At 35.3% G+C, this 22,647-nt stretch overlaps 1 protein-coding gene and 1 pseudogene across 1 annotated transcript; both read left to right on the plus strand.

Annotated features, from left to right (window-relative positions):
• Positions 1-1,463: 1,463 nt before the first annotated feature.
• Positions 1,464-11,189, plus strand: LOC128225904 (mitochondrial nicotinamide adenine dinucleotide transporter SLC25A51-like; annotated as a pseudogene).
• A 7,626-nt stretch (positions 11,190-18,815) lies between these two features.
• On the plus strand, positions 18,816-22,090 carry LOC128225905 (cytochrome P450 1A1-like). Its single transcript, XM_052935802.1, has 3 exons — positions 18,816-18,920; positions 20,695-20,838; positions 21,596-22,090. Exons 1-3 carry the CDS (start codon positions 18,816-18,818, stop codon positions 22,088-22,090), a joined length of 744 nt encoding a protein of 247 aa, XP_052791762.1.
• Positions 22,091-22,647: the final 557 nt, after the last annotated feature.

The raw sequence follows: 22,647 nt of genomic DNA on the forward strand, positions 1-22,647 counted from the left end.
TCCAACACTGTTGTACAAGTCCTGGTGGCCAAGTGGTGGTGGCGTAAGTTTTTTTTATTTTTTCTTGACTCCATCGGTCAATCTCTATATACATCGTTTGTTAATTATCATGTTGTGAATGTACATTAAAAAGCACATTTTAAAGACATCACAAGATATAATTAAGCACAGCTGATTTAATATATCACGGAAGAGGAAGAGCTTAAGGTACTAAAAACTAGATTACGTGATGTGGCTGTATAATTATGTTAATCAGTTGATGAGAGATCAGAGATGACCGTACGCGATTTAATGAGAAGTTTTTTTTTATATCCAATCTTTAAATCGTGGGATTGTCATTATTATCCGAAACTTCAATTTCTATTTCTGTACGTTTATTGATTGAACCGTGTACAAACATAATACGTGGTATTTAATTAGGATAGCTCTTATCGTGCCAATATGCTTGATTTTAATCTTTGTGTGCTATTGTAATAACTATTCTGGGATTATATCCTCCTATTGTTACATACAACATAAATGGATTTTCTCAGACCGGAAGTATCCAGGCGGACCCTTGGGATTCCCAGTGGTCGGGCACCTACCGTTGCTTGGGAAATTCCCCCCTAAGCAGTTCATGGCGTGGCGAAATACATACGGCGACGTTTACAGGATACGTTTGGGAAGCTGGCGCGCAATCGTTGTTAATGGCTACGCTGCCGTGAAGGAAGCGACGCTAACGGCCGCCCCAATTTTTGTCCGCACAGGTGCTCCGTAGTCGAACAGGAGACGAGGATTTCGCGTTTTGGAACTTTTTCTCCTGCCTATGTTAAGCAACGGAAACTATTAGGGCAAGCCTTGAGAATGTTTACAAATACAAGACAATCGTTCGTAGAAGAAATCGTTGATACTGCAGCCAAGAACTTAATAAAGACTCGTGTCGCAAAGTTTTCAAAAACAGCTGGTTCCCTCGCAGATGATGTACAATTTGCTGTGGCAAGTATTATGTATCAGATACTGTTTGGGAAGTCGAAACAAGTAGATAAAGACAAACACGTCAGGGTCATTGCTAAAGGGGTAGAGGAGAATAATCGTTTTACCAGAAATGGAAGCCCAATGGACGTCATGCCCCGGCTGAGATATATTATGCCAGGTAAACTTGAAACGCTGCGGAACATTCAATGCGAATCAGACAAAATTATGTTAACAGAAGTAGAATAACACTTCAAAACGTTTGATAAGGACAATGTACGCGATATAACCGATGCTATTCTGAGCCGCCGAGCAACTACAACAGGACGATGGAGGCGGGTATGAGCAGACCAACATGTGATTGATCATGTCATTGGTGAACCTTGAGAGTGATTTGACACCACACGTAAGACGACACTCTGGCTTGTGTTGTACATGGCGGCATACCCGGCCGTCCAGGCCCGTGTTCAAGAGAAAATCGATAGCGTCGTGAAGTCATGCGCATTGTTACGATGCTTCCGGTTTCCTTGCCGCACTACGCGATACAAGACTCCAAGGTATGTAGCTACCATGTTGACAAAGACACCGTTGTCATTCTTAATATGTTCTCCGTTATTATGGTGCAGTATAGGAAATGAATTCAATCACGAATGATTTAATATGCAATACAATCGAAAACCCTTGGCTCGATATCGCTTGACTCGATTTCCTTGTTGGCTCGAACTGGATGTCGAGGCCGGATTTTGTTCTACACTTGTAGTCTTTTCCGCTTGGCTTGATATTCGCGAGCCTCGAAATATTTTGCCGGTCCCTTGGATATCGAAAAAACGGGTTTCGACTGTACTAATATATTGACACTACACTGGTGCTGATATATCTTGTAAGCCGCCAAACATGCATCTATACTTATATTGTTAATATTCTAACCCTATGTGTATGTAGTGTTTTTGTACCGATCTTTTTACTTTCACGAATTATATCTTATGTTGAATGAATGTAGTCAGTCTATGATTTAACAGAGTGGCCTTTGTGAGTTAATATACGTATGAGTTATTAAAATGATTTTATGATGATGTTTTTTATATCTATATCAGACGTTGTTTCATTGAAAATGTAATGGTATTCAAATTTCAAGTATAGGATGTATTCATGTTTTTTTGTAGCTTAACATATGATAATATTTGCTAGCTAATTAACGTAAGCCATCCATCATTAGGATGTTCATGTGTTAAGTGCATTTTAGATATTTACATCGAGATGATTTCAATGTTTAATTTATATTGAATAACCATTCTATTGTGGCTGCAAGGAATACATTTTTGAATAACACAATTAAGACGCTACTTTATTGATATAATATATTAAAGGGAGGCAATAAAATGTTTATTTGTTTCTTAAATACAATCATGGTATTTTAAAAAAGGTAAATCTGTAAAAAATTGTTTGATGTTAACTTTTTGTTACCTCTAATTATAAGTATACCAGTAGCAAGATTTGTATAATTGATGTATAGATAACCTTTATAACATACAGCGTGATTGTTCAACATCTTTCAAGTTTAGTTTTGATGAGTTAACCGATTACTTTGGAACTTGGAGAGTCATTGTTAATCTCCGGGTGCATTGTACCCAGTAACCATGCAGCATCCTTCTCTGACTTTAAATACTAACTATTTAAAAAAAACATGAGTGGAACTTTGTAACAACAAATACAAAAGCTGAAACATCTGTAGTCCAGTTGATATGTCGGTTGCCATTTGAAGTTATTAAAGTAACTATATAAATTCAGAATCTGAAACATCTGTCGTCCCTGCTGAGATTTCAGTTGACATTTGAAACAGAAACATCTGTCGTCCAAGCTGCGATAACGTTTGGCATTTGAAGTTCCTTTATAAACCGAGAAGCTGAAACATCTGTCGTCCAGCTTAGATATCGGTTGACATTGGAAGTTTCTATACAAACTGAGAAGCTTAAACATCTGTCGTCCAGCTAAAATATAATTTGGTTGACATTTGAAGTTCCTATATAAACTGAGAAGCTGAAACATATATGTCGTCAAGCTGAGACGTCGGTTGACATTTGAAGTTAATCTATTAATTGTAGTATCTGTCTTTCCAACCGAGATGCCGGTTAACATTTAAAGTTCCTATGTACACTGAGAAGCTTAATTATTTATAGTCCAGCTGAGACGTCGGTTGACATTTGAAGGTACTGTAAAAACTCAGAAGCAGAAACATCTGTCGTGCAAGCTAAGACGTCAGTTGACATTTGAACTAATTATATAAACTCAGAAGCTGAAACATCTGTCGTCCCAGCTTAGATGTCGGTTGACATTTGAAGTTACTATATAAACTTAGAAGCTGAAACATCTGTCGTCCCAGCTTAGATGTCGGTTGACATTTGAAGTTACTGTATAAACTCAGAAGCTGAAACATCTGTCGTCCCAGCTTAGATGTCGGTTGACATTTGAAGTTACAGTATAAACTCAGAAGCTGAAACATCTGTCGTCCCAGCTTAGATGTCGGTTGACATTTGAAGTTACTGTATAAACTCAGAAGCTGAAACATCTGTCCACACTGCTGAGACTTTAGTTTAGGTTTGGAGTTCCTGTATAAACTGGGTGATTCAAGGAGATGTGGAGGGCATTTTTCCATATACGTGTTTGGATTTCACGTATATCATTAAACGACTGAAAATCGCTGTTATTTGTATTTGGGCTGAGGTGGCAGAATAGTTATGTAACGTGCTTGACAATATATTGGGCGATTTAAAATAACAACTTATGTATGTTTGATCCTTCGTCAATCAATTCCTCCATACGATTTTGGCTTGTCCGGTTGTAACTAATCCGTGTATATGGGTATTCTTATTTAAACTTGAGAGAAAAGGTCGTAGGAAGAGCAAAACTCTTTCCGTACATCAACAGTCAAGACCTCAACCAATTGTCACTGATAACATTTATTTTGGTTCGTTTAAAAAGGTCTATAATATTATTTCAATGTCATGAAAAGTTGAGTAACATGACTATCTATAAAACCCGAAACTGAAATTTTATTTGTATCAATTGAGTGCTTCTGTGAATTAAAACAAAATAAGTCGCAAGATGACATTATTATAATAAAACGATTTTCTACCCCTTAGGTTATGGTTGACATGCTAAGGATACTGGTGACTGGTAAGTGGCGACGACTGTGGAAAGTGGTGGACATTGTGGTAAGTGGTGGACACTGTGGTAAGTGGTGGACACTGTGGCATTATAAGGGTTACATGCAAACCTTGTGTCAAATTGTCGAAGGAATAATAGTGTCTTAAGAGAGCTTATGTGCAAACTTTTCTATTCCATTTTATTGCACGATAACACATTTGACGATGAGAAAATCAAAACAAAGATTAACACAATATTTTAGTATGTAATTTAATCAATCAGGCTATTGCCTTTTGTTGAATCGCGCAAGTATCGCATTCCAAAATTGCTGACTTCATAGACAATCTTTGAGCATATATCAACATTTGTTGAAGGTGTTCCAGTAATCAGTATCTTAAGTTTAACACTCCTAATAATTTGCCACACGTTATTTAGTAATATTTACACCTCAACTTTCATTCCTTAATTGAACTGCCTTTCGGCAATTGCAGTTATCATCCGATGAACGCAACATCTTCGAATATGTTCGGATCGCAATTCTTCGCATAACAATATTCATGAAAATTGTTGATATTGTTATTGTTTGTATTGCGTCAGCAGGTCCCGTTAAATATAAATCAACATTTTAAAAAGTGTAAATTTACGATATGTTAAATGTATTGTTGCCATAAGTGTTTCAATTTTACGTTTAAAGATGATTTCAAGTGGTTGATCTTTTCCCGCGTTATTGTGACTTCATTTGATAAAATGTTTTCGGTACAGTCGGGTTGTGCTACTTACAGAATGGATAAGAAAGGATTACTGAAAGGTTTTCATAAATGAAATGAAGTTTTTTTTTTTAACATTTCTTGAATGAAATAATGAACTATTGGTGTAAATATAAGACATTAATTACGGAATTGATGTCATTATCGGGGATATGAACGCAACTAGGCTGGTCAAAGTACGCGTGGTGTCCTTCGCACATTTGACCAGCCCACATATGTGGTCTACATAATTTTGTGTAAAATACTCCCCAACTCGACCAGCTACTGTTATTAACGGCTTTACATGATTACAATCAATAGTGGCTGACTGGTTATTTACTGAAATAAATGTATAAGCAAATTTAAAGTATCCTGTCTAAACAGTCTTACCACTATAAAAGGAGAATTTGTTTTATTTCTTTCATCATTTTTGTGAACTGTTTTCTTAAAAATTAATTCTCCAAGTCCTACCTACTTATACACATATAACATAGTGGAAAAAAGTATAAATGTGTGTGGCCTTATTTCGCTTTAGATATATAGTATTTTTCTTATTTTTCAGATTGACAACATGATCGATATATGACAAAATCATAATACCAGCATTTACCTTACCATGAAAGCATTCTCATGTAGTTACCTCATTAAATAACTTACATGGACAATTGGAGTAGTAATGCTGGACTGCCTACTGAAATCAGTGTGTGTATACCACGTGATGAATTACGTCATATATGCTATGTCGGAAGGCAGCATTTAGCTTAAAATGAACACTTTAATCAAAGATAACTTTTGTTTTACACCACCATTTTTTTGGAAACAAAGGGCAGTCTATGCCGCTTAAAGAGCCCCGCATTTGTTTTATTACCGAAGTTTGATAAATTCATTAGTTTCATCAAACACTTCGACAAACCTGTTTTCAAAATTATGTTTTGACAGTGCTCCGTCAGACGGCCGTATTGTGAAAAGGTTTGTCTAAGTGTTAAAAGAAATTAAACTCGCAATCAAACTCTGGTAAAAGGCCGAAGGCAGGGCTCCGTAAGCTATCTTTGTTTAAAGTTTATTTTTCAAATCAAAATATTGCCTTCCGATGTAGCATTTATGACACAATTTATCACGTGGTATACACGCACTGGAAATGCCAGCTGGGGAAAGCAATGTTGCGTAGGAAGCTTATTTTGTCAAGTTACTCAGCCACTAGCAGAAGCCAGAGAATAGGTGGAGATTTGCCTGTGTTAACATAAGCCTGACCTTCCCGATCAAAAATAATATTTCGTCAGCAGCTTCATGGTGTTAAGATATTGAAAGCCATCCAGCAGATACGAAAAGAGGGGTTGACTCGTTTATACAGAGGTTTGCTACCATCGTTATTGCAGAAAACGACATCAATGTCACTTATGTTTGGGTTGTATTATGATTTCCAGCGCCAGATTTACCACTATAATCTATTCACTCCAATGTTTGTTGTGAAACTTTCAGCCACTATGTTAACAGGCTCAGTGGAAGCACTGCTGTCAGACCTTTGATGGCATGCAAGTGCTTATTCAAGACAGATCTTACCATGCTCAATACAACAATACTGCCCATGCTTTTAAGAATGTTTACCTCACGTATGGAGTGAAAGAGTGCTACAGAGGGCTTTCAACAATTTTAATAAGAAATGGTCCAAGCAATGTGTTATTCTTCCTAGAAAGAGATAATTTGTTAGAAACCTATGCAGGGATAGAGTCCACTGGTGAACGAGTTGTACTCGACTTTGTGAGCGGAGATTTCCTCGGCTCATTTTGCCCAGCATTTTAGTACAGCATTTTACCCGGTCAATGTAGTTAAAGTGCGCATGCAAAGTCAAGTGGGTGGAGAATTCAAGCATATGCTGCCGACCTTTTACTTAATATTAAAGGAGAGAAATCACAGCTTAAAAAAGTTGTTTAGAGGTGTACACATTAAGTACACAAGGGTTCTATTGTCTTTGGTAATCGCGAATGCCCCCTATGAGTTATTAAAGAAAAATGTGTTCCTTAGCGTTAGTGCTTATGATAACTAGTTTAAGATATTGTTTAGATATATCCTTTTTTAGTGTAAAAGTCACTTTAAGCTGACAATAGTACCGAATATAATGCAAATAATGCACTATTTCGGATTAAAATTGTTTCATTTATTTTGGGGGGAATAACAGGAAACCTCCCTAAAACACCTTAATTTTGGTCCTGAGGGATGGGCGCAAGTCAAAACTGTATGCCCCTATGTTACGCCCCCTCTTATGTCAAATCATGGATTAGCCTCTGGAGGTACACCTCTATTTCATTAAAAGAGAATAATTGATGAACTTCTGTTATTTTTAAACCTATATCTCTTAATAAAGATGTGCACCTGTAAATTAGAAAGACTCAAGTGGGAAGCCCTAACCATAGAGGGGTTAATCTATTAAAAAAGAGGTGCACCTCTATTTTATACAAGGTGACCCTGAACCATATGGTACATCATATAGATGAAAGTACATACATATATAAAGGTCTTTGGTAATACATGTATGCACTGATTACTCAGGTTTTCCATTAGTTGTTCTTTAACTCAAGTTATTTATTCTACTGTTAACTTTTGTAATTTGACGGGTTTATCAGATTTGTTTAGAGTCCTGATTATTCATTTATTCTTATACCAACTAATTGTGCTGTTGTTAAGTTGTTGAGGGTTCTAAAATAAAAAGAGTCTTTTTCAACTGCTATTACTTTACAGTAAAATTATACCACATTGTTGGCAAAAACACAAGGAATGTTGCATTGAGATACAAACTTTACCAGGGTTTTTCTTTGTTAATTCTGTTTTGCCGAGGTTGGTGTTGATTCGGTTGTTTAAGGGATAGCTGTAAAAAGTACAAGATGTCCAGTTGTTGAAGTTTATTTGAAGAAGACTAAAAGTAGCAGTATGATCTATATACAATACAATATAAATGTTTCAATATCTAAAACATGAAAACTTTCAATTCATTATTAACATAAAGTGATAACTTCATGGGGAAAACTCGCTTGATATATGAGAGTACCAAATGAGGAAAACATGCTAAGTAATTACAATATACTTGAATTAAATGAAAAAGGTATCTTTGACATAATTATATATTCAAGTTATTTACAAATCAAATAATCACTAAAAAGCATTAAATAAAATATTACATAGAAAATAAGTCAACGATCTTTATCAAATCAAATAAGAAATGTTTAAAAGAAAAATACAACAAAATAGTTCTTACCTGTAAAAAGTACAAGATGTCCAGTTGTTGAAGTTTATTTGAAGAAGACTAAAAGTAGCAGTATGATAAGGGACAAGATTGTTTTTCCCTTATATACTGCTTGGTTGCCATAAAACAGTATCCATGGCACCTCAACAACTGACCCATCTTGATGGTACATGTTCTGTTGCTTATGTAGTTAACATAGCAAGTTGAAACGAAAATGTCATAAAAATATCTTTTAAATTGTATTTCAAAGGTTACTAGCCATGATTTTCTTATTAGGTTTTATTGTAAAAACTTTGATATTGGTTTATTACTTTACAGTGACAAAGGTAGTCTAATGTTGCTTATTGTCAACTGTTTTATAATTGTTTACCTTGTATACAAATAGCTAAAGAAGATATACAACAATGAAAATCAATTACATTGTCAAATATGGTAAACATCAAATGTGCAAATTTGGTTAAAATAAAATGTGCATTTAATAGTAATATATACAGATATTATTGATAATCAAAGAATATATCAAATATACTAAAACATAGAGACATAAAAACTGAAACAAAACTAACTCTAAAATATAGTAAACACACACATACATAAAACAAATATTATGTGACAAAACCTTGTCACAAAACTTTTCATACAAACAAATGTCATATACAAAATACATTAGTATTTGGGCTGTCTTTAAGAAAATTCATTTCATTATTGTGACTATTTACAAGCCAAGGTTTAAAGTTTGATATTTGATACATTTTCATCCAATGAAATAGCCTTCAATCAATGCCAAACTTACCGGTAATCTGACCTGCCGAAAACAGGTTATAGCTTTCTTTCTGACAAAAAGCAAACTTTTAACAATGCTGTGTATGGGTTGAATTAAATGCACCTATTTCAAAATAAATAATATGTATTGTAATTTCTTTTTAAAGTTTATAAGTGTCTATTTGTAATTGTTGAATATTAATTATTCTAAACAATGTTAGGTAATCCATCCATTACTACTAATAAAAAGTGCTTATGTTTAACTTTCATTTTCATTTTCAAGTTACAAAATGTGAAGTTTAAATATATCAAAAGCTTTCATTCAGATTTTTTTTTTAGACATTTTATTATTTAAGAAATAAATTAAAATAAAATTGCTGTATAATTATAATAGTTAAAAAAATAAATTATTACCTCTTTTTTACATAATTCTTATCATAATTTAGTATCGTCATTTTGTTGCTATTCAAAAATGTAATGATTGCAAACATAATCAAATAATTCATCAATATAAAACAGAAATAGATATTATCTTTAAATTAATATGTTAAATACACTAACATATGGCTAACCTTAATAAAAACATTGTTACTTGTCGTGATAAAACTAATGTGTTTTCTATCCTATAAAAAGCAGAAATAAAAAGGAGCATGTTCATTGTTCAGCGTTAAGTTATGATAAAACTGTTGTATTGAACTGCTTTATGACTTTTTTGTTTTTTGTTTGGTTTTAGTAGTTATACTATAGCAGGGTCCATATCCAAACCATGTCCATGGTTTTATGTATATTTTGATCCGAATGCGATAAAGATGTAAATGTTTTGTGAAAAGGTAAATATTGCATTAACTTGCATGACGAATGGGGTTGTATTCTATGTCAGTTAGATGGCATGAAGTGAAGTCTTAATAATTAAAAAGGACCCGTTCACTACGCTCACTCCGCGCATTCTTGATAGTTAAGAATTCACTTCATGACATCTAACTATTACTTAGAAATTAGAATACAACCTACATTTTCAGCCAATGAGATTGCAAATTTAAAACCATTAAGTAGTAGCCTTAATCATTAAGAATTTCAGCGTTCGCTCGTGTTTAAAGGTCCGCCTATTTCCAATCATCCGATACATAATCCCTGCGTCAGATTTTGCCACGACAGTGTATCAGCCAATAACGTTGTATTCTAAGTCAGTTGGATGACATGAAGTGAATTCATAATGATTAAGAAGGAATCGTTCGCCGCGCTCTATCCGCCCATTTTTAATTATTAAGAATTTACTTCATGTCATCTAACTATTACATACATAACCATTAAGTATTATAGTACTCTCTCTGCGTTACAACGTATAGCTGAGTACTTTGTCCTTACGGACTTTGTATAACAAACCAATTTGTACGGTTGATTGAATTTGGATATAATATGAATAGGGATTAGTTTGAAATCAGTTTTAGCGAGTCCCTCTTCGTTGTGACATCGAATTACCAATTCAATTTCACTGTTTACAAATGTTGTTTAATTTCACGTGTTACTGATTACACATGTATCCCAGTAATTCAAATAGAATTTTGTTTTATATCAAGATGTATTTGTTATAAGATAATTGTTCAATATATCGTTGTTAGGGAGATTATGGGAGATGAAGCCCGACATCAAGTGGTAATTGACGAACCTGTATATCTGGTGACAAACGGGTAGAGGTTTCTGAAATTTCCCCCAAAAGAAGGGTTTTTTTATCTCAGTTTTGCCTCGGCCAGTCGACCACGTTCGTAGTCTCATTTTTGTTGCTAAACATTTTGTCTTGTCATTGCTTACGTTATCGAGCTGTGTATGTCATCTTGTACTCTGTTTCGTGTCATTAAACTCTACCTGTCACTCGCAAATCGCAACTGTGTTGTACTTTTCCTAGTTTGCAAGAAATATAGTTTGGACCTAGGCTTAATCATAACGAATTAAACTTTCGCGGGTGTTTAAATGTCCACCTGGCTATTCTGAATGCCGCCGAGCAACTGAAACAAGACGATGAATGCGGGTATGAGCTGACAAAATTGCGATTGATCATGTCCTTGTTTGACCTTCAGAGTGCTGGATTTGACACCACACATAAGAAGATACGCTGGCTTGTGTTGTACATGGCAGCATACCCGGCCGTTCAGGGTTGTGTCCAAGAACTAATTGATAGCGTCGTAGGGCAGAACCGGCCGCCAGTGCTCGCAGATAAGCCCCGTCTTGTATACACAGAAGCAGTAATTCAAGAAGTCATGCGCATTGTTACGATGGTTCCGGTTTCATTGCCGCACTACGCGATAAAGGATTCCAAGCTATGTGGCTTCCACATATCGACATATACATAATTTATCAACTATACTAAACTATGGAATTTTGCATACAATTTTTACAATGGTTTTTGCAATTGATGATTTAAAAAGAACTTCTTGCAGCTGGCATTTAAGGTATTAGCCGCGTAATACACACTTTTTTAAAAGCTTTAACCGACAGCATAGTTATAATCACGGTACACTATGGGACTGTTATCCAAATTTTGAAGATTTTTTACCGTGAATTAAAAAAGTTATTTATGTTTCATTACACCCACCCCCAAACCCCAAGGGCTACAAAGAGCGACAAGTAAATATTTTGTCTATATTTGGATTTTTTTCGCATTATCAGAGATTATGAAATAAACACAACAGTTTCTGGTAAAATAAACTTCAGTTAACAGAAAAACTAAAGTTCAAACGAACACATTATTGATACACATGGAAAAAATCATTTTGATTGATCTTATGATTCTTCGGAAAAGAGCAGTTTTTCGATGTTTGAAAATATATAGCAGTTTTATAAAATTCATAAAAAATAGTTAACTATAAGGCAAGCTGCTGAAATCATTTTAGATATTATCTATGATGTCTATTGAATAATTTAAAAGACAATTTATGATAGTTTACCGTCCAGGTTTGAAAAAAATATACATAATGTCATGTTACCATACATTTTTATAGCTAATAAAATGCTTAAAAATCAACCTTTTTCTTGTACAAATTTATAAAGTTTAATTGGACTTATTCATAAAATGTACTCTTTCAAATAAATGAATTTTACTTATGATACTAACTCAGAATACAGAGTTTAAAACAAATGAGTGTACTTTTAAACTAAAATATGTGAAGAAACAAGAACACTAAGTGGGCTCGCCCCTCCAAAAATATCAGAGTGAAAGTTCTCAACTAATGTTTTTTTTAATATTATAACATGTAAACAATCTCTGTGGGTAATTTGATGTATATCTGTTTTATTTTGTCATTGGTAACAATTAGTTTTTTTCACAATAATTCTTCACTCTTCAACATTTGAAGTTTGGTCTGTTCCCATGCTTTGTACTTGTAGTGTGTGCACAGATGATAACTACTCAATGCTGATTTGGTTTTCATGCACCTTCAGGTACTTTACCCATCAAGAATATTTATTGCTGTCAAGAAAAAAAGTTGTACTTTAAAGCCTTTCTAACTAATTAGTATAGATAATTATACTGCCATACATATACAAAATAAAATATAAACAGTTTAATATTTCTCGCAATTATTTTGAATAAACAACAACAAGCTGATACATACCTGTATAAATATAAAGAAAATTATTAAATTTATCAATAAAATTCATCATCATCATCATCATCATCATCATCATCATCGTCGTCGTCGTCATCATCATCATCATCATCATCATCATCATCATCATCATCATCATCATCATCCATCATCATCATCATCATCATCATCATCACCACCACCACCACCACCACCACCACCACCACCACCACTTGACCACCATCACCACCACTTGATCACCATCACCACCACCACCACTTGAATATTGAATACAGTAGGTTTATAAAAACAAAAACCAAGTCAAATATGTTTTATATGAAATACTCACATCATCTCGATCAGATGCGACTGCCTTGTGGATGGACATGGCTGTCAAATCCGCTCTCAAGGATCCAACATAGTATTTAATGCAGGCTGGAATTCTTCATAACCCAGTGTTGTTGACTTAGTAATATTCAGTCATTTTCCTGCCTGGAAGGAATTAGACTTCTAATTATCAACCAGCAGAAACTACCACCGTAAAATACAAATGCACAAGTATTATACATTCTGCACTAATATCTGTTTTAGCCAAGAGTAAGGGATGGTAGGCACAAATATGTAGTTGTTGTGCATATGGTTGATAATGATTCACAACAGTATGGGGTTTTAACGAGACCTACACCAAGCCAATGAATGTCAATAGTGTCCTAGCAGATGCGGCTTCAAGCCCCAAACCACATATAACTTTTTTTCACAGGTTAATTTTGAAAACATGCATTTTGTAAACAAATAACGGGTATATACATGTATTGTGGTATGTAAGAAATAGGTCACGTACCAAAACACATCATTTTTAAACAAAATTTTAAGTCTAATATTTTTCTAAGATAAAACAATCAATTTAAAGATTACATACTCATATCTTATTTTAAACATAAGTTATGTACATAAGTACATATAAAAATATGTAACATGTACATAAGTACATGTAAAATATGAACATGCTGTCTAAACATTTAGCTAATAAAAATGATTTAAGAATTCCAAAGATAAATTAAAAAAACAAACGTTTTTGAACACATCAACGTACAAAACTGCTCAAGGATACTTACATTCAGAGCCCTTTGATACGAATATCTGAATATCCCAGTTCCATGCCGATTGTTGACAGTTCGTTTTTTCGAGAGAAAATCTTCTCTTACGCGTATATTTCACTTATAATCCATGTTTTACTGTAATGACTCAAATTGTTAGATGTATCGTAATCAACTGTAAGCGTGTACTTTAAGTTTTTATTTATTTTAAACGTATATTCATGAGAAAAACATCACAATGTTTCCAAATCCTACGATGTAGAAATTCCATTATTGACCTATGAATAGCCGGGAAATACCTTCTGTTTCTAAAAATAGCAACATCCGGTACAGGCCGAATAAGCCCGATGTTCGTCGCGATCTGTTACGGCGAGTGGCGATATATATGTCGATGTTACCCGATGTTTCCAGAGTTGTATTACATAGCTAATACCTTAAAATCTTTTCCGTGTTCGATTTACGTATTCCTTCTGGTAAAAGGTAATAAACTCTCCCACTGTAGCATGCAAACGAGTGTTTTTTGTAGTATGTTTTATGTCGAATGTGAGCAATGTCTTGTCGCGTAGAAGATCGTAATCCATATCGAGTATTGCTAGATATCTGAATAATGTATCTTATATTACTCGGTGTAAGATTGTAAATATATTTATATACCATAACAGCCGTTTGATATTTGCAACGGTATTCAAATTGAAGCCATTCTAATACTATAAATAATTCATGCGATGGCGTTCTTATAGGCTTAAAGATAATCATTTATGCAGCTTTTTTTGAAGCATGCTTATTCGTCTGATATGCGTTTGTTTACTTTTCCCCCAAATACTACAACATTAGTTAAACATAATAAGTATATACGGTTTATAAAACAATTTTCTCATTTGATCCGTTAAAAAGCAATTAAGCCTTTTTAAAAGGGCTATCTTTGCAGTTACTTTATTGCAGATAAAGTCAACTTACAGATTCCATGACAATGATGACTCAATAACAAATCCAAGAAATTTCTTCGAAGTTACATTTTCAAACAGTACTTTGTCTACGAATAATATGAGTGCATATGCATTTCTCAACTTTGCATTGGAACCCAGCAACATGCAACTTGTTTTTACTGAATGTATTGCCATGTTCTTTATTTTGCAGCAATCCGAAACCATATCAAAATGTATTTGCACGTCCGTTTATTTCCTGCGTTCATCATAGTGGTACATGTGTATTGGCTTTATTTATGTGTGAGATATTACGTTGATTGTATTTATACACGATATTGTTTCATTGAAAATGTAATGGTCTTCAAATGACTCGGATGGGTCTTTTTTATATTTTTATGTAGTTTAACATGACAATATTTGCTAGTTAATTATAGAAAAGCCATCCATCATTAGGATGCAAAGATGTGTAGAGATTATTTTTATGTTTAATTTACATGTATTAAGCATTCTATTATTTTGGCATGTATTGCATATTTAGATAACACGATAATGAAGCTACTATACAATGATATTATATATTAAACGGAGGTAATAAAAATACTACAAATATATTAAAATTGTATTTACCTGTTTCTTAAATAATACAATAACCTTATAAAAATGAATATGTGAAAGTAAAATCTTCACGTTTTTTAGCTTCAAAATTGAGTAATTATCTGAATTCTGAGCTGAGCTGAGATGTCGGTTGACACTTGAAGTTACTATATAGACTGAGAAGCTGTATTATATGTCGTCCAGCTAAGATGTCGGTTGACACTTGAAGTTACTATATAAACTATGAAGCTGAAAAATTTGTCGTCCAGCTGAGATGTTGGTTGACACTTGAAATTACTATATAAACAATGAAGCTGAAATATTTGTCGCCCAGCTAAGATGTCGGTTGACACTTGAAGTTACTATATAAACTATGAAGCTGAAAAATTTGTCGTCCAGTTGAGATGTTGGTTGACACTTGAAGTGACTATATAAACTAAAAAGCTGAAAAATTTGTCGCCCAGCTAAGATATTGGTTGACACTTGAAGTTACAATATAAACCCAGAAAATGAAACATATGTCGTCCAGCTAAGATGTCGGTTGACATTTGAAGTGACTATATAAACTCAGAAGCTGAAATATATGTCGTCCAGCTAAGATGTCGGTTGACATTTGAAGTGACTATATATACTGAGAAGCTGAAACATTTGTCGTCCAGCTAAGATGTCGGTTGACATTTGAAGAGACTTTATAAACTAAGAAGCTGAATCACCTGTCGTCCAGCTGAGATGTCGGTTGAAACTTGAAGTTACTATAAACTCAGAAGCTGAAACATTTGTCGTCCCACCTTAGATGTCGGTTGACATTTGAAGTGACTATATAAACAAAGAAGCTGAATCATCTGTCGTTACAGCTGAGATGTCGGTTGACATTTGAAGTTACAATATAAACTGAGAAGCTGAAACATCTGTCGTCCAGCTAAGATGTCGGTTGACATTTGAAGTGACTACATAAACTCAGCAGCTGAAACATCTGTCGTCCAGCTGAGATATTGGTTGACACTTGAAGTGACTATATAAACTAAAAAGCTGAAAAATTTGTCGTCCAGCTAAGATATTGGTTGACACTTGAAGTTACAATATAAACCCAGAAAATGAAACATATGCCGTCCAGCTAAGATGTCGGTTGACATTTGAAATGACTATATATACTCAGAAAATGAAACATATGTCGTCCACCTAAGATGTCGGTTGACATTTGAAGTGACTATACAAACTCAGAAGCTGAAATATATGTCGTCCAGCTAAGATGTCGGTTGACATTTGAAGTGACTATATATACTGAGAAGCTGAAACATTTGTCGTCCAGCTAAGATGTCGGTTGACATTTGAAGAGACTTTATAAACTAAGAAGCTGAATCACCTGTCGTCCAGCTGAGATGTCGGTTGAAACTTGAAGTTACTATAAACTCAGAAGCTGAAACATTTGTCGTCCCACCTTAGATGTCGGTTGACATTTGAAGTGACTATATAAACAAAGAAGCTGAATCATCTGTCGTTACAGCTGAGATTTCGGTTGACATATGAAGTTACAATATAAACTGAGAAGCTGAAACATCTGTCGTCCAGCTAAGATGTCGGTTGACATTTGAAGTGACTACATAAACTCAGCAGCTGAAACATCTGTCGTCCAGCTGAGATATTGGTTGACACTTGAAGTGACTATATAAACTGAAAAGCTGAAACATTTGTCGCCTAGCTGAGATGTCGGTTGACACTTGAAGTTACTATATAAACTAAGAAGCTGAAACATTTGTCGCCAAGCTGAGATGTCGGTTGACACTTGAAGTTACTATATAGACTGAGAAGCTGAAACATTTGTCGCCCAGCTGAGATGTCGGTTGACATTTGAAAATACTATATAAACTGAGAAGCTGAAACATTTGTCATCCAGCTAAGATGTCGGTTGACATTTGAAGTTACTATATAAACTGAGAAGCTGAAATATTTGTCGTCCAGCTAAGATGTCGGTTGACACTTGAAGTTACTATATAAACTCAGAAGCTGAAACATGTTTCGCCAAGCTGAGATGTCGGTTGACATTTGAAGTGACTATATTAACGCAGAAGCTGAAACATCTGTCGTCCCAGCTGAGATGTCGGTTGAGACTTGAAGTGACTATATAAACTTAAAAGTTGAAACTTCTGTCTTTTAAAATCTATTTTGCACATATAGAATATCCAAAAAATTCGATGGCAGATAGGCAGATAGTTGTCTAGTAAATTTTTACGTTCATGTGTATGTGTCTGTTCCAATTTTGTCTGTTTTTATCAACGTAATTCGGTTTTGTCGATTAACGACGATTAGGGCTTGTCGGCAATTACCTAACATGGCACAAATATTCACAATATGCCAGACATATATATATGTGAGTGAAGGTCACACTCAATGGTCATTGGTTGAATTCTCTTTTATTTTGGCTTGTCGGTGCTTGGCCAAACATTGGGGGATTTAAAACAACAACTTACGTCTGTGCGTTCGTTCGTCCATAAGTTCTTTCGAACGATTTTGGCTTGTCCGGCTTATCCATGCATGTGGAAATTTTCAATATACTTATTAAAGATAAGTGCATATTAGGTGCAAAACTCTTTTCTGTAGACCAAATGTCAAAATATCACCAAAGTGCCAGTTTGCCTAGTTAAAAAGGGAGTTTACTATCATTCCAATGTCATAATGAATTGCGTAACATGAGCATAACCCGAAACTGAAGTGGTACTTGGATCATTTGGGCGATTCTGCGATTATTAGTCGCAAGGTGACACTTTATGTATTAAATCCTGAACACATTATTAAACCATTTTCCACCCCTGACGTGCCAGGTGGTAGACACTGTAGAGTTTGCATGATATAGGTTAAATGCAAACCTTGTGTCAAATTATCAAAGTGATGTAAGAGTATAAAAAGAGCTTATGTGCAATTTTGATAATATTTATATGCACAAAAACACATTTGACAATGAAAATATCAATGCAAAAATGAACACAAAATTAAACCGACAATAGAATGCAAATGGATTTGGTAACAGTTTTGACAACACCAGTAATGGCCCTCTCCCATATTTGCATGTTGTTAAGGGTTCCAAAAAACTTTGTTAGTAGCAGGCTCTCAATGGCATTGATGAACGGTTAATTGGTTAAGCCAGCGAAATATAACACGGACACATTTTGCATTCAAAATATTATGTCAACCATGAGTTATGCACATATCAATAGTTTGCATTTGTGGAACTAAGAGGGTCTCGTTTATGTTTTGTCTCTTTTGTCTTCGCAGAAATGCATCTAATAACACCTATCTTATAATTATTTTAACAATTGTTTTAGAAAATGCCGAAAAAAAATAACATTCAAGTATAGAAACTGGTTTTAGTGGGAAGACACGACAATACTGTCAGGAAAACAACACCAAACCAACATATTATCAACTATCCCACCGACACTCATTCTAAGCTAGGGGAAATTTAAACCTTTATTGAAAGCATTGATTGCATCACGTGATAATGTAACTCAACCAATCAGGCTATAGCCTTTTATTGAATCGGGCAAGTAACACATTTCAAAATTGTGGACTTTGTAGACATTATTAGAGCATATTTCAACAGTTGTTAAAGGTGTTACATCCATCAGTATCTTAGGTTTAATAATCCTAATGATTTGTCACATTTTTGTCGTAGTAAAAAGTGTATTTTACAAACCATGAACGAGTCCCTGAAGAATAACACTTGGTTAAACGTTGCTAGTAAGCATATGTCACATAACATTTAGTTTTGAAGCCATAACATGCGTGTCCGCTCCCTATCTCTAACACGTCTAGAAGAATCCACGTCATCGCGACGAAGTTCAGTCCCAGACATGCCGGCTCAAGTTCACAATTCAAGGACAAAGGTAAGCGCTATGGATTCCAAGTAAGCTACCTATCTCTTAGTCCCCTTGAAAGACTGTGAAAATAGAATGATGGTTAGACAGTAGACCATCAGTTAGAATAACTAAAATTGTCTGTCTGTAACACTTATTATACAACCTACATTTACAGCCAATGAAATTCCAAATAGGTAACCATTAAGTTTTAGGCTAAATAATTAGGAACTTCACTTTTCGCGGGTGTTTAAAGGTCCACCAACTGCCACTCATCCGAAACCCAATCCCTACGTCAGATTTTGCGTTGACAATGTGTCAGCAAATGAGGTTGTATTCTAAGTCAGGCAGTTGATCTGAATTAAATCTTTAATATTAAGAAGGGCTCGTTCGCTACGCTCAGTCATTAAGATTTTAATTCGGGTAATCTTACTATTGCTAATACGCTTTGTTAATGTTAAAAGCCTTCAAATATTTTCAATAATATCAATGTTCAACGCAACGACGCATCATTCAAAATCAACTCCATATTTTATAATGTAAAACTTCATAGGACAGAATAATACTAGTAATATACATCGTATGTTTGCGGTCCGGATAGACAAATCCGACACGAGATAACGCGCGTTACGAGGCTTGTTCGTGGACTTCATGACGCGTAATAATTTAAGATCACAGTTGACGTGCAATAGTTCCTCTAAAAATCATTTCTAATTAATATTCTTGTATACAGTTATATGAAATAAATTGAAATACCTATCCAGTGTGGAAGAAAAGCATGAGGGAGACATCCAAGAAAACGTTATGATTGATATTTATTGGAAAATTAACGTGCTTATTCACATTTAAGTAAAATCTAAAACGCTATTCCAAGGACTCGTTCATGATTCTTTATATAGTGTACTCTTTTGGATGACAAAATTAAGTGTGGAAATCATTAATAGAAGTGTTAAAACTAAGACTCCAAAAGCTGGAACCCTTTAGCTGATGTTGATTTTAACTTAAATATTGCACTAGAAGACCCCAATTTTCATTAGCGTTAAAACTATTGGTTACATAATTTCAGCTTTGTTGTTAATGTGATTTGCTGATTGAGATTATCACGTGGTGTTATCAATGTATTGTTAAAATGGCAAAACATCAAATACTTTTGTAGAAGTTCTGGTGGACAAGTGGTTGTGGCGTCAGTTTTCTATTTTTTCTTGATAACATCGGTTTGGGTTCACACTCCAATAAAACCAAAATACCTTTTTATACTACAATTGTACTTTTCTGCAATTTGGATATCATAGTAAGGAAACATGTGGTTTTAGACGCATAACCTGTAAAAATGATTGGTCCCAATGAGCGAGTACCTTTAAGGTTCGTTTTCGGTAATCTATTTTTACATCGGTTGTTAATTACCATGTTCTGTGCATATCAAGCACATTCTAAACGTATCACAATATATCTGCCCGAGTGATGTGATGTATCACGGTAGAGAAAGAGCTTAATGTTCTAAACACTAATTTTGGTGATTTGGCCGTATAATTATGTTTATATCAGTTGAGTATACCTGACGCGCATTAATGAGAAAGTTTTTTTTTACAATTAATCTTTAAATCGTGAGATTGTCATTATCATCATATACAACTCACTACTTTAATTTCTATTTGGATGTACGTTTACTACTTGAACCGTGTATGAACTTTATACGTGTTATTAAATTCGTATTGGTCTTTTCTTGCCAACATGCTTGATTTTAATTCTTTGTGTGCTATTGTTATAACTATTCTGGGACTTCTACTCTCATATTGTTACATAGAACAGAAATGGATTTTCTCAGACCGGATGTATCCAGACGGACCCTGGGGATTCCCAGTGGTCGGGCATCTTCCGTTGCTTGGAAAATTCCTCCCTTAGCAGCTCATGGAGTGGCGTAAAACATACGGCGACGTTTACAGGATACGTTTGGAAAGCTGGCCCGCAATCGTTGTTAATGGCAACGCTGCCGTAAAAGAGACGACGCCAACGGCCGGTGATGCGTTTTCAGGCCGCGCCGATTTTGTGACCGCACAGGTGCTCCGTAGTCGGACAGGAGACGAAGATTTCGCGCTTGGAACTTTCTTTCCTACCTATGTTAAGCAACGGAAACTGTTAGCGCAAGCCTTGAGAATGTTTACAAATACAAGATAATTGTTCGTAGAAGAAATCGTTGATACTGCGGCCAAGAACTTAGTAAAGACTCTTGTCGCAAAGTTTTCAGCTGATTCCCTTGAAGGTGCTGTACAATTTGCTGTGGCAAGTATTATGTATCAGATAATGTATGGGAAGTCGAAACAAGTAGAAAAAGACAATCACGTCAGGGCGATTGCTTACGCGGTAGAGGAGATTAATTGTTTGATGAGAAGTGGAAGCCCAATTGACGTCATGCCCTGACTGAGATATGTTATGCCAGGTAAACTGGAAACGCTGCGGAACCTTCAATGCGAATCAGACAAAATTATGTTAACAGAAGTAGAAGAACACTACAAAACGTTTGATAAGGACAATGTACGCGATATAACCGATGCTATTCTCAATGCCGCCGAGCAACTGAAACAAGACGATAAAGGCGGGTATGAGCTGACAAAAATTCGGATAATCATGACACCACACATAAGACGACACTATGGCTTGTGTTGTACATGGCGGTATACCCGGCCGTCAAGGGCCGTGTCCCATAGGAAATCGATAGCGTCGTAGGGCAAGAACGGCCGCCTGCGCTCACAGATAAGCCCCGCCTTGTATACACGGCAGCAGTCATTCAGGAAGTCATGCGCATTGTTGCGATGCTTCCGGTTTCCTTGCCGCACTACGCGATACAGGACGCGATTATTTGTGGCTACCATGTTGACAAAGACACCGTCGTCATCCTTAATATGTTTTCCGTTTCCCACGAAGCAAGGGTCTGGGGCGACCCTGACAACTTTCGACCCGGGTGTTTTTCTACTGAGAGCGGGGAAATCAACACCTCATTGCTCGGTCACTCACTTCCGTTTGGTCTCGGACGGAGGCGATGTGTTGGTGAACAATTAGCCAACATCAGCCTCTACATTTTGTTTTCATCTCTCATGCAGCAGTGTCGCTGTTCACTGCCAGGCAGTGCGGACCTTACATCGGTTCCGGAACTAGTTTCTACCCCGGAGAAATGCAATATCATAGTGCAGAATAGGAATTGAATTCATTTACGAATGATTGAATATGCAATACAGTCGAAACCCTTTGGCTCCATATCGTTAGGTTTGATTTTCTGGTTTGTTCGATCAGGATGCCAAGGTTCGATTTCGTTATACATTAAATAAGCCTTCCCGCTTGGCTCGATATTCGCGAGGCTCGAGGTATTTCTAGCCGGTCACTGGGATATCGAGCCAACGTGTTTCGACTGTAATTTAATAATGACACCACACTGGTACTGATATATTTTGTATGCCGACAAACTTGCATCTTCTTATCTCCTCTAAACGGAGTTTCTCATATCCACGAATTATATCTAATACTGAATGATTGTAGTCAGTTCATCGCCAATCAGAGTGGCCGCTGTGGCTTTATACATGTGTGAATCATTAATATGATTTTAATCAATGATGTTGTCTATATTCATATAATATGTTGTTTTATTGAAAATAAAATGGTTTTCAAATATCTCGGATGGGTTTTATGCATATTTTTATATAGCTTAACAGATGACAATATTTGCTTGTTAATTAAGGTCAGCCATCCATCAAGATATACATTG

This window comes from Mya arenaria, chromosome 3 (assembly GCF_026914265.1).
Source record: "Mya arenaria isolate MELC-2E11 chromosome 3, ASM2691426v1".
In the NCBI taxonomy this organism is placed as follows: Eukaryota; Metazoa; Mollusca; class Bivalvia; order Myida; family Myidae; genus Mya; species Mya arenaria.